General features: G+C 40.2%; 1 protein-coding gene across 1 annotated transcript in view; it reads left to right on the plus strand.

Moving 5' to 3' along the window:
- Positions 1-13,566, plus strand: part of TPH2 (tryptophan hydroxylase 2) — a 116,250-nt gene that overhangs the window by 54,580 nt on the left and 48,104 nt on the right. The window contains exon 8 of the mRNA XM_008536811.2: positions 8,144-8,270. Coding sequence (XP_008535033.1) covers positions 8,144-8,270 — 127 coding nt within the window. The remainder of the gene's footprint in view (positions 1-8,143; positions 8,271-13,566) is intronic.

Here is a 13,566-nt window from a genome sequence, read left to right on the forward strand (position 1 = left end):
ATAATTGTTATTTCTTCTTGATGGAGTGTCCCTTTGATCATTATATACTGCCCCTCTTTGTTTCTCTTTACCTGCCTTATCTTGAAATCTTCTTTGTGTAATATAAGTATTGCGATACCTGCTTTCTTTGTTTGCCATTAGCTTGGAGTATCGTCTTCTGCCCCTTCACTCTGAGCCTGTATTTGTCATTGGAACTGAGGTGTGTTTCCTGGAGGCAACAAATTGTTGGATCTTGTTCTTTAATCTATCTTGCCACTCTGTGTCTTTTTATTGGAGAGTTCAATCCGTTTACATTGAGGGTGATTATTGATGTATGAGGGCTTAATGCTGTCATTCTGTCACTTGTTTTCCAGTTTTCCTGCACTTCCTTTTTTTCTCGTCCTGTGTGTTTTGGTCTACCCATTGACTTCTGCAGTTTCTTATGCTGTGTTTCTTAGTTTTTTCTTTATTTGTTTTTTGTGTCTTTGTTCTGCTTTTTACTTTAGTGGCTACCTGAAGTTTGTATTCAGAATCTCATGCATAACGTAGTCCATTTTCTGATGGCCTCTTATTTCCTTAGTCTAAACCAATTCAGTCCTTTTCCTTCTCCCCTCCTAAGTTATTATTTTCCCATCTTATTCCAACTTGTGTTGTGAATTTGTGGTTAAAGTGACAAGATCTTCTTTGTTTTTGGAGTTTTCCTTCCCTTTAGCCTAATGCTAAAGTTGAATATTTGCTATCCTATTCTGATTCTGTCTATCTATTTGTCTCCTTACTCTGGGTTTTGTGACCCCTTTCTCCCTCTTTTTTCTTTTGTCAGGTATGAGGGCCTTCTTGAGGATTTCTTGCAGGAGGGCGGGTCTCATGGCTATGAAGTCCCTTAGCTTTTGTTTGTCTGGGAAAGATTTAATTTCTCCCTCACATCTGAAGGATATTTTTGCTGGATAGAGTATTCTTGGATGAAGATTTTTATCTTTTAAAGTTTTGAATATGACATTTCATCCAGTCCTAGCTTGTAAGGTTTCTACAGAGAAATCCACTGAAAATCTGATGGGGGTTCCTTTGTGGGTTATTTTCTTCTGCCTTGCTGCCCTGAGTATTCTTTCTTTGTCATTCATTTTTACCAGTTTTACCTCTATATACTTTGCAGTAGGTCTTTTTACATTGACGTATCTAGGACATCTGGAAGCTTCCTCCACACGCATTTCTCTCTCATTCCCTAGATTTGGGAAGTTTTCTGCTATAATTTCTTTGAGCACGCTTTCTACTCCATTATCCTTCTTTTCACCTTCTTGAATACCTATAATTCTTATGTTGCATTTCCTCCTCGAGTCAGATATTTCTCAGAGACTTTCTTCATTTCTTTTTAGTCTTAGTTCTCTCTCATCCTCTGTCTGGAGCATTTCAATATGTGTATCTTCGATTATGCTGATTTGCTCCTCTATGGTGTCCACATGAGCATTCAGGGAATCTGCGTTTTGTTTTATCTCTTCCATTGTGTTATTCATCTCTAGTATTTCTGATTGATTCTTCTTTAGAGTTTCAATCTCTTTTGTGAAGTAGCTCCTGAACTCGTTGAATTGTTTTTCTCTATTTTCTTTTACTTCATTGAGTTTTTTGAGGATAGCTATTCTGAATTTGTTGTCATTTAGTTTACTTATTTCTGAGTCCTGAGGACATAGTTCTGGGTATTTATTGTTTTCCCTCTGGTCTGGAGATTTGATGAATTGCCTGATACTGGAAGTATGATTTTTCCCCATTGTGATATTATTCAGTTGCAGTTACAGCTTCTCGCCATTAGATGGGGGTCAAGAGCCATGTATTCTGAGCCCTCTGCCTTCACCCCAGATGGCGCAGCACAGCACGGGATGAAGTGGTGGGGGCACTTTCTCTTGTGCCCAGACCGGGTTTCTGATCAGCTCTCTCTATCTGGTCTTCTGGGGTCTTGGCTTGATGAGGTCAGCCCACGCAAAAGCCTTCCCCCAGTTAGAGGGCTTCCCTTTAGTCTGCAAGGGCGCTGGGGAGTCCTGGGTGATCCTGCGGACGTGTGGACCCTCCCCCACTCTCCCTCATGGATCCTCCGGCGGCAGTGGTCCCAGTCTTTGAGGGAGGGAGGGAAATTCTCTCTTACCCCATTCCAGCTCCTCCAAGGGGGGCTCCAGCCTCTCTGCCCTCCATGGTTTGGCTGCTGTGACTCTCCAAGGATTCCTGTGCTATTAGGATATCTTCTGTTGGAATGTGGTCACTCCTTTTTGTTGTATGTTGGAGGGGAAGAGAGTCCCGGGCAAGCTCACTCCACCATGACACTGATGTCACTCCCCCTTCCTGCTTCTTAAGTGATAAAATATCTTCCAAGAAGACAAAACTTATTTAAGTACAATAGACTTAGGTGTAAGTATAATTCAGTGTAATATGATGAATAGTACATAACTTGGGAACTTAAGTTTTCAATGCATTATCTTACTACATTGTTTAAGAACTCCATGAGATAGAGACTTTTATAATCTTCCTTTTATAGATGAGAAAACAATATGTCTGTGCTGTAAACATGGTGGAGATATGGCTATTTAAATGTATTGACTAATATATTTAGTTCCTCAGTAGCTCTAGCCACATTTCAAGTGTTCAATAGCCACCTGTGCCAAGTGGCTACTATATTGGACAACATGGATGTAGAATATTTCCATCATTGCAGAAAGTCCTATTTCATAGCACTGCTCTAAGTAATGCCTATGCAGGAATGTGGGAAATGGACTTAGGTCTGAATCCAGAGTGTATGCTTTTAATCACTATGTTATATTGCCTCCTCAATATTTAGTGAAATTGAGGGGGTGCAGGGAAAGAGTTAAGAATCTCTTATTTCTTCAAGAAATAGGCTATCAGGGATGGTGGGGGAACTGGAGACACATCAATGGCATTTCTCTCGTGGCCTTTTTGTGGTACTTGTAAGAACAGGAAATTCTTTCTTTCACTAGATGAAGAAAGTTGGTACTTGCTGTTTGACAGCTCTTTTATGGAACCATAGGGTGGCTTTTGCTAAGAGTTGTTCTGGGATTATGCCTCCTTTACTTTTAAGCCTCAGTTCCTAACATAGTCCTGGTCCATAATAGGCACAGAATAAATGCTTTCTGAGCTAAGTTTCAAAAAAGGTAGCTATAATATCTTTGTCCAGTCTTGGAAGAACCATAGTGAACAAGAGTAACATGAGGGGGCTTCCTTATGATTCCTAAGGGAAAAGTAAAGATTTCTTCCAGGGAACATCCAGGGGCTTGGCCTCATCAGAAGAGGGCCACATAGGTGTTTATTTACATGGTAATAGAGGAATAAGAGGGAAGGATCATAAGAGCCACCTAAAATTATATCTGGGCCAGGTTTTCATATGCTATTGTAAATCTAAACTAAAGAACTTCTGTATATGGCTCCAAAGAGAGCACTGAAAAACAATTGCCTCAATACCAGATTAATTCCCATTATCATTTCCTTAGTGCAGTGAAAACAAATTGTCACCCCCTTTTCAATGCATCCTAGTGTGTTATCCAAATTACTTGCACTTATCCACCAAATGTTGTGTGAAAGCTGAAAAAATACCCTATTTTCGCTCCCAGCTCATTCTCCTGCTTCTTTTCCTCAGTGCAAACTCTCCATCCCTCTCACATATCCTCCTTTCCTTCTCTTCACAGTTTAGTTAAAGTGCTGGCTTCTGTGTCATTTAGAACAACCAAAACCTATAGAAATATGGTTTAAAACAGATGCACTGATTTGGGATGAGAAGCAAATGTTGGATGCTCACTCACTACTTCTTAAAGGCTTTAATTTACAGCAAGAATGAAAAGAGTTGTCCAACAGGAGCATGAGGAGTCAGCTTTGAAAACTGAGAAGAGGAGAGAGACGCCAGGCTCGTTTTGAAGTTGAACTTAACAACCAGAACCTGTATTTCCCCGAAGCAAAATGATAACAACTTTCTTAGAATGATTTAAGAATTCCCTGGAGACATTTAGCCCAGGCCCCTGTGTAGGTCCATCTTTAGAATTCTCCTAACAGGGCTTATCAGAGAAGATTGCAATTTAAAGCAGCAAAAGTTTAGTGTCTGTTATCAGCTCTAGTTTCTCTTTTTCTTTTTTTTTCAAAAGGAGGCAGATGTTTTACAGTGTTAACTGTTTTGAAAGGTCCTACATTTCCAGTGAACAGAGCACTTTTGTGAAAAAGGCTCTGAAAAGCATTATTCGGGCAAAAATGCATCAAAGGGATGTGAGTTAAAAAGAGAAAAGTTTGCCAATGTAGAGATTGAAGGCAGCGTGTGCTGACAGGTACAATTATAGCCAAATAATTGAATCTTTTAAGAGAGATTTGGTGAGATAAGTTGATCATTGTGGACTCACATCGGAAGCGTGTTCATAATTAGATACTCAGGGGTCCAGCTGTGGACTGACATAGGGATCGTGAGCTACTTCACATGCAGGATATAAGAGCTATTGCACTTTGTAAAATAGGGTGAAATAGCACGATTTCAGCCCAGCAGAACTCAATTAACACAAAGGTTGGAGAGAAGGCTTAGCCTTCTCCCTCAGTCTCTCAATAGCCTGGAACCTCTTTCAGTCCCTCAGAGTCACAGTTAACCCAGCTTTTAAGCCCTTCAATCTTAAAGAAACCCCAAAAAAGTCAACTTTTCAAAAAATTAATTAATTGCTTTTATTAGTAACATCAAAAATCTTTCTTTGGTGTTTGGTTAAAGAGTTTCCAGGCACTTCAGTTCCTTTGTCTACACCACGTGTTTTAGCCAAAGACATTGGGATGGAGAACAATCTGGTGTTTATTTCTGGGAGTGTTCCATCAAAGTTGTAAAGGATAATAATCTTGTTTCTGGTCTTGAAATGTAGGGTCTTAAAGCCCTGGCTCAGTGAGAAGTGACGTTCCTGTACGTGCTGCCTCTACACTTGCTCAGGCATCTGAGTGGCAGTGTTGTCTCAGGGTCTCTGTGTGGAGTTGGGGGGCCGAGGGGCGTCCATAGCATTCCATTAATGATTCTGTTAGACATCTTGCTGCAGGGTTTCACTCTTAAAGAAACAATATAACTCATTCTGCTATATTGTATGATTTTTATCTTCCAAATTTATAATTTCTTTTCTCTTCTTGTATGTATGGTTGGATTACCTTGTTACTGAAATGCTAGTAAAAGTTCTTAAGTTGGCTGGGAGTTACGGGTTTCTGATAATGACACCCTAACCTAAAATCCAGGTGACAGCTCCTTTCCTGCCATGGAGAATCGACTCCTTGATGTCTCTGGATGTCTAGTATTTTCCTTCTTCTGTCCTTTTTAACTGCCAACTTTCTTCCCTTTCCCTTCTACCTGTAAGCTTTTGGGCCCCACTGGACCCAGGTAGATAGGACACTGTCTTCTGCAGCAGCCTTTGTCAAGTATTTAACAAGCTCGAAAGTAAATCCAGTGTTGCCCCCAGAATCCACCAGCAAGTAGCCACAACCTACCCTCTTCTCTCATCATGAAGCACTTAGCACAGTGCTGGCCCATAGTAAGCATTCAATACAGCTTGGCCGCAATAATTGTGATTTTAGTTTCTGCTTAACTTGCTTATTATATCACAAGCTAACACTCATCATCTTCAGTATTTCCCTGGAGTTTGACACCTGGCCAGTTTTGGAATTATTGTCATGTTTTCTGCCTGGATCGGTAGGGATGCTTTAGTATTTACATCATAGGGCTACAATGGGGGGTATGCAGATTTGTTAATGCTGGGCCACTTGATGATAATTCCAACTTTGGTGCAGACTGCACACCTTTTAAAAAACAGATCACAGGAGTGAGTCTTTAGGGTCCACTCCCAAGATAGAAGTATTAGACCTTTAACTGAATCAAATGCTCATGGAGGAGTAATTAACTACTACTGAACTTTCTTTCACCGCCTTTCCTTACTTCCCAGTATTATGATGTAATTTTAGTGCAATTAAACTTGGGCAGCTCAAAGTTACATAATCACATTCAGCTTTAGTTTCAAGTACTACTTGCTTGAAGCCTGCTAGGAGACTCCTAGCATCATCCATTGTGACAGTTGGTCTCCACCCTGGCTGGGTCTTATTATCGCCCTGAGAGCATTTAAAAAAATACAGATGCTCAGGTCCATCCCAGAGAATCTGATTGAATTGGTCATAAGTAGGGCTCAGTCACTGGTATTTTTTAAAAGGCTTCTCAAGTAATTGGAGGTCTGAGGACCAGTGAGTGGCAGCAAAAGAGACTTAGGACATACTGACTGCATTTTTACTTGTACTAAGCAACTCGGTTAAACTGTCTCCCCATGTCCTAAGCTGTGCCCCCTCCCCCTTCTCATTTACTCCATATCTGAGTAAACAGAGCAGAAGGAGCAGGGCTTTGAGCAGAGGAATTTTCTTTCAAATCTTGTCTCTGTCTCTTATTAATAACGTGACGTTGGAAAAGTAAAATTTACTAAATTTTGGTTTTCCCATTTTTCAAATGGGAATAATCTGAATTCTTTGTAAGTGAACGTTACTAGTAAGTGAAATTACTAGTGTGATACGAAAATATTTAGTATAGTACCTAGCACAAAAAAGAGCTCAGTGTATTTTAGCTTTCTTTTTTTTTCTTTTCCTTTAATTTCTTCATAGGTAAAATGAGGGGCTTGGACAATGTTTAAATTCCCCTTATGCCTTAAAATCTAATGAGTCTGATTCTTTGTCTTAAGCAATGTGATTAGAGAGTAACCACCACATATTCTTTTCCACAAATTCAGTTTGTGTGCAAAAAAGAAAGTTATTGTCACACAGTTGATAGGAAATGAATTTGGAGTTTCTTTTTATATTGTGTCCAAATATTCTCACTTGGCCGCCCTTTCAACCTGATGTGTCTATGAAGTGCCTGGCCATGACTGGGGATGTGGTTTGAGTTGTGGGAACAAGATTTTTAGATTGAGTAATGCCGTCTGTTTTATGTGGGCATCAATCTTGTGCTCTTGACCACCATTCACTTGCTTCAACCACATGACCATCCAACTTACTTTATGCTTGTAATAATGGTGGTAGCAGCTGGTGTTTATATTATAGCACCTATTTGAAGGGATCCACTTCTGAGGAGGGCAGGTGAAAACAGAAAACTTTCAGTTGCTACCTGGCTAATTAGTTTTGTCAAGAAAATAAAACGCTCCTATCTTGATCCATTCCCAGTGAGTCATAGGGGAATCCACTCCAATATAGGTTGGTATTAGGGAGCAGTCCGTGATTCACAGCAATGACTCAGGAAGGCATCTGCCTTGCTTCGTTGTGACACATACCTGCCTTTGCCTGGTCATCTGGCTCCATGTAGAAGCTCAGGCAAGTGAGAGAGATTCTAAGCTTTTATTTTTACCTAGTTCAAGTTAAACAAAGCAGAGGACTGGGTCTTCCAGTGTGCGAACTCAAGAGAGTTGCTTATGTTATAGGCAGATAAATTGTCTGTGGGAAAAACCACTTTGATGATGATGATATGACCCTCTGTTGTTTCTCAGTGCCTGGCAAAGTGTAACATGGGATGCAGTGCAATTTAAGGGTTAAGAGTAAGAGATCAGAAATCATGACAAGCTGGATTCAAATTTTGGCTCCACTATCACTATCTATAGCAATAATTAGCAAACTTTTTCTGTAAAGGGCCAGCTAGTAAATATTTTAGGCTTTGGGTGCCATATGGTCTCAGTCACCACTACTCAGGTCTGCCATTTTAGTCAGAAGGAGTCATAGACAACACATAAATGAATGGGCATGACTGTGTTCCAAGAAAACTCAGTTTACAAAAGCAGACAGCAGGCCGGATCTGGCCTGTGGCTACAGTGTGCCCACCCCTGATCTTTAGGATCATGAACTAATACGTTACATTAATTCTCTAAATTTCTCTTAAGGATTAAAAGAAACACTTACCAGGCGACTACTTGAAAATAGTCACTATTATTTTATTAAAAATATTGTGTATTTAAGATGCCATTAATTGTAAGTACATTTGGATTTCAGGGATGTTAAAATGTGACAAAAGTTCATGGAATTGATGAAATGTCCTAACAGTAATTTATTCTAGGAACAATGTTATATTTAAGATTTCAAGTCTTGTTCTACTAGTGATAGTTTAAAACTTCTCGTATGACATTTCTTTGTGATTTTTTCTTGTCAGAGACACATGTCATGAGCTCTTGGGACACGTTCCACTACTTGCAGACCCTAAGTTTGCTCAGTTTTCACAAGAAATAGGCCTGGCATCTCTGGGAGCATCAGATGAAGATGTTCAGAAACTAGCAACGGTGAGTTCATTTTTTAACTTAGAAGACTTCTGTTTATGTCCATTTGTAAGGTAAAGAAAGTTTCAGAGTTACTGACTATGAATTTTAAGGCAAACGTTCTAGAGGGGGCATAGTGACTTTACCTTTGTCCATGTGTTCCTTTGAAGCACAATATGTCCTTGACTTACTAACCATCAAAATATTTGTATTTCTTCCTTCTCATTCAGGGATTGGCTAGATAGTAAATATTTTAGGCTTGCAGGTCATAAGCTCTCTGTCAAAGCCACTCTCGGCCACTGCGTTGCAAAAGCAGCCACAGACAATATGTAAATGAATGAGTGTGGCTTTGTTCCAACAAAGCTTTATTTAGAAAAGCTGGTAGTGCGCCAGGCTTGACCTGTATGATGAAATTTGCTGGCTCTTGTTCTAGTCCAATGTTTATTTCTTAGAAACATTAGTGGGGCCGGCCCATGGCCGGGTGGTTAAGTTCACGCGCTCTGCTTCAGCGGGTCAGGATTTTGCCAGTTTGAGTCCTGGGCGCAGACATGGCACTGCTTGTCAGGCCATGCTGAGGCGGCATCCCACATAGCACAACCAGAAGGCCCCACAGCTGAAAATACACAACTATGTACCAGGGGGCTTCGGGAGAAAAAGGAAAAAAAATCTTAAAAAAGAAGAAACATTAGTAATGGTAAAAAGTACGCATTTATGGTAAAGTACAGACTGTTCTTAGAATTCTCTCTGATTAATTGACATGGGTGTGGTCAGACACAATTTGAGTCAGCAATAAGAAGCTCAGACTAAACGATTATTATAAGTACAAAACCAGAAAAATATTTAATAGATACTATGGTCTTAGCAAGGCTCTTCTCAAAACCAGCAGTATAAGAAGAAAGGTATAATGTTGGCAGCTACCTTTGAGATGCTGGACAGCCAGCCCGAGCAAGCTCATGTGCCTACCTTAGTGCCATTTCAAAGAGCCCAGGCTGAGAACGAGCAGGTTTAACAGACTTGCTTGCCTACAGGGCCAGGCCTTTCAGCTAAATGAGCAAATGAGCCTAAATGAGCTAGCAGAGGAAGAAAGAATGGATCTTAGGTTGTGTGTATTTGACAGAGGTACACATTGATGGCATATTAGGCGTGCAAGAATATTTGTCACTCTCACCAAGAAGTAAGTTTTCTCCTAGATTTCTTAAAACACACAGCCCTTTCAGTATACCTTTTGTTTCCTACTTTTGATAGATATATAGGAACTGAGAAATATTTTTCTACTAAAAGAGAAACACAAGTGCAAAAGTCATGCTGTTGATGTCATTGGGGGTGAACAGGGGTCAGCAGGGGCTGCAGTGAACTTGGGAGCACATGCTTCTTCTGTAGCACAAGGCTGCTTCTCAGTTCCCACTGATGACTGCCAGGTGGGCGTGCAGGCCTTTGTGTTGCCAGATCTCCAAATTTTTGAGAGAGACTGGAAATCTAGATTTCTAAATGAAATTTAATGATTTTTAAATTTTGGCTCATAAAAACAAATCTAGCTTTGTGAGCTGAGGAAAATATATTGTAGACTGAATCAGGATTTTGATATCCAACTTGTAACCTCTGCCCTAAGGATTGGCTCATGTATATTGTCTGTCTATTACTGCATAGTGAATAGGCCTAAAACTTAGTGACTTAAAACAATGAACATTTACAGGCATACTTTGGAGACATTGCGGGGTTAGTTCTACACCACCCCAATAAAGCAAATATCGCAAGTGAGACACACGAATTTTTTGGTTTTCCAGTGCGTATAAAAGTTATGTTTACACCATATTGTAGTCTATTAAGTGTGCAATAGCATTATGTCTAAAAAACGTGCATGCCTTAATTAAAAAATACTTAATTGCTGAAAAATGCTAACCATCGTCTGAGCCTTCAGTGAGTCGTAATCTTTTTGCTGGGTGTTGCCTCGATGTTGATGGTGCTGACTGACCAGGGTGGTGTTTGCTGAAGGTGGGGGTGGCTGTGGCGATTTCTTAAAATAAGACAACAGTGAAGTTTGCTGCATTGATTGACTCTTCCACGAATGATTTCTCTGTAGCACGCGATGCTGTGTGATAGCATTTTACCCACAGTAGAACTTCTTTCAAAATTGGAGTCAATCCTCTCAAATGCTGCCCCTGCTTTACTGGCTAAGGTTATATGATATTCTAAATCCTTTGTTGTTGTTTCAACAATCTTCACAGCATCTTCACTAGAGTAGATCCCATCTTAAGAAACCACTTCTCTGCTCATCCATAAGAAGCAACTCTTCATCCATTAAGGTTTTATCATGAGATTTCAACAGTTCAGTTACCTCTTCAGGCTCCACTTCTAATTCTAGTTGTCTTGGTATTTCCACCACATCTGCAGTTACTTCTGCCACTGAAGTCTTGAACCCCTCAAAGTCATCCATGAGGGTTGGATTCAACTTCTTCCAAATTTTTGTTAATGTTGATATTTTGACCTCTTTCCATGAATCATGAATATTCTTAATGGCATCTAGAATGGTGAATCCTTTCCAAAAGGTTTTCAATTTACTTTGCCCAGATACATCGGAAGAATGACTATCCATGGCAGCTTTAGATAGCTTTAGCTTATGAAATGTATTTCTTAAATAATAAAACTTGAAAGTCAGAATTACTCCTTAATCCATGGGCTGCAGAATGGGTGTAGTATTTGCAGATGTGAAAACAACATTTATTTCATTATACATCTCCATCAGAGCTCTTGGGTGACCAGGTGCATTGTCAAGAGCAGTAATATTTTGAAAAGAATCTTTTTTTCTGAGCAGCTGGTCTCAACAGTGGGATTAAACTATTCAGCAAACCATGCTGTAAACAGATGTGTTGTCATCTGGGGTTTGTTCCATTTTAGAGCGCAGGCACAGTATATTTAACACAGTTCTTAAGGGCTCTAGGGTTTTTGGAATGGCAAATGAGCATTGGCTTCAACTTAAAGTCACCAGCTGCATTAGCCCCTAACAAGAGAGTCAGCCTGTCCTTTGAAGCTTTGAAGCTAGGCACTGACTTCTCCTGTCTAGCTATGAGAGTCCTAGATGGCATCTTCTTTCAATATAAGGCTATTTTGTCTATATTGAAAATCTGTTGTTTGGTGTAACAACCTTCATTAACGATCTTAGCTAGATCTTCTGGAGAACTTGCTGCAGCTTCTCCATCAGCACTTGCTGCTTCACCTTTCACATTTATGGTGTAGAGATAGCTTCTTTACTTAAACCTCATGATCCAACCTCTGCTAGCTTCAAATTTTTCTTCTGCAGCTCCCTCACCTCTCTCAGCCTTCACAGGATTGAAGAGAGTTAGGGCCTTGCTCTGGATTAGGCTTTGGCTTAAGGGAATGTTGTGGCTGGTTTGTTCTTCTATCCAGACCATTAAAACTTTCTCCAGATCAGTAATAAGGCTGTTTCACTTTCATATCATTTGTGTGTTCACTGGAGTACACTTTTCATTTCCTTCAAGAACTTTTCCTTTGCATTCACAACTTGGCTAGTTGGTGCCAGAGGCCTAGCTTTTGGCCTGTCTTGGCTTTTGACTGCCTTCCTCCTTAAGCTTAATCATTTCTAGCTTTTCATTTAAGGTGAGAGACGTGTGACTCTTCCTTTCACTTGAACACTTAGAGGCCATTGTAGGGTTATTAAGTGGCATGATTTCAATATTGTTGTGTCTCAGGGAATAGGGAGGTCCAAGGAGAGGGAGAGAGATGGGAGAATAGCCGGTCAGTGGGGCAGTCAGACCACACAACATTTATCGATTAAGTTAATCTTATATGGTCATGGTTCATGGCACCCCACAACAATGACAATAGTAACATCAAGATCTCTGATCACAGATTACCATAAAAAATGTAATTATAATGAAAATTTTGAAACATTGCAAGAACTACCAAAATGTGACACAGAGACATGGAGTAAGCAAATGCTGTTGGAAAAATGGTGCTGATAGACTTGCTGGACGCAGCGTTGCCACAAACCTTCAATTTGTAAAAAATGCAGTTTCTGCTAATTGTAGTAAACTGAAGTATGTCTGTATTATTTCATAGTTTCTGTATTTGGGAGTTTGAGAACAGCTTAGCTGAGCGGTTCTGACTCAGAGACTCTTCTGTAGTTGCTGTTAAGATGTGGGATGGGTCTGTAGTTGTCTGAAGATTTGGGAATCTTCTTCCAAGTTGGCTTATTCATGTGACTGTTGGCAACTGGCTTCCTCCAGAGCAAATGATGAGAGACAGAGGCAGAGATTGAGGGGAGGAAGTTGTGATGCCTTTCTGACTTGATTGTATGCACTTCACGTGGGCCATATTCTATTTATTAGAGAGGACTCCCTCCAGCCCACACTCAAAGGGAGGGGAATGAATCTCTGGAGAAAGGAGTGTCAAAGTATGTGCAGACATCTTTTAAAACCACCACAGCACGAGTCCTGAGTCCCGTTACTTAATTCTCAAACCTTGGCTCTGGCTTTAAACTCCACGTTTGAAACCTTTTCCATGCCTTTCAAATCCCCCTTGAAATTTTCTGGTTTAAACCTGTGACATCCTACAGCTCCTATTTTTGATCAGGGATGAATGTATTGCTTACTTGTCTGACTCTGAATGGCTACAAACTGAGATTTGACTCTGCCAGGCTGTGTGTGTGTGTGTGTGTGTGTGTGTGTCCAAAGAGAAGAGGAAAGGAATAAGGTAGGACTTTATGGATGTAATGTAGGTGGATCCTAGTGAGCGCTCTTATTCCTTTCTTAAAAGCAGTAATAAGAAAGCAGTTTTATTGTTCTTTACTTTTACAACCCATCAAATGGTGATTGATTAATTCCATCATTCAAAGCAACATTTATGAAGAATATGGCATGGTCCTCACTTTTGGGTAATTTATAGCCTATGTAGATAAAACTAAGATTTTTCACAGGAGATAAAGTTAGTACTAAGTCTTGAAAGATGAGACAAAGTCAGGTAAGCGGAAAAAGGAGCAGGGGAATAGAGGGATGGTTTCAGCTAGAACAAGAAATCTCCCTGGTTTCGGGGGTCAGCAGGAAATGCCTGCTCATCAGTTTAGAAGGCCATGGCAAAGCCAAGGGTTTCCTTTTGAAGTAGTTCTCTATCACTACTGTTAAAAAATTATGCATGGCTTAAAACAGCACAGATTTCTTATCTTAGTTTCACAAGGTTAGAAGTCTAATACAGTTCTCACTGGGCTAAAATTAAAGTGTCTGCAGGGCTGTGTTCCTCTTTGGAGGCTCAGGGGGAAAGTCCATTTTCTTGCCTTCCCAGCTTCTAGAGGCTTCCCACATTCCTT

Source organism: Equus przewalskii, chromosome 29, assembly GCF_037783145.1.
Source record: "Equus przewalskii isolate Varuska chromosome 29, EquPr2, whole genome shotgun sequence".
NCBI lineage: Eukaryota > Metazoa > Chordata > Mammalia > Perissodactyla > Equidae > Equus > Equus przewalskii.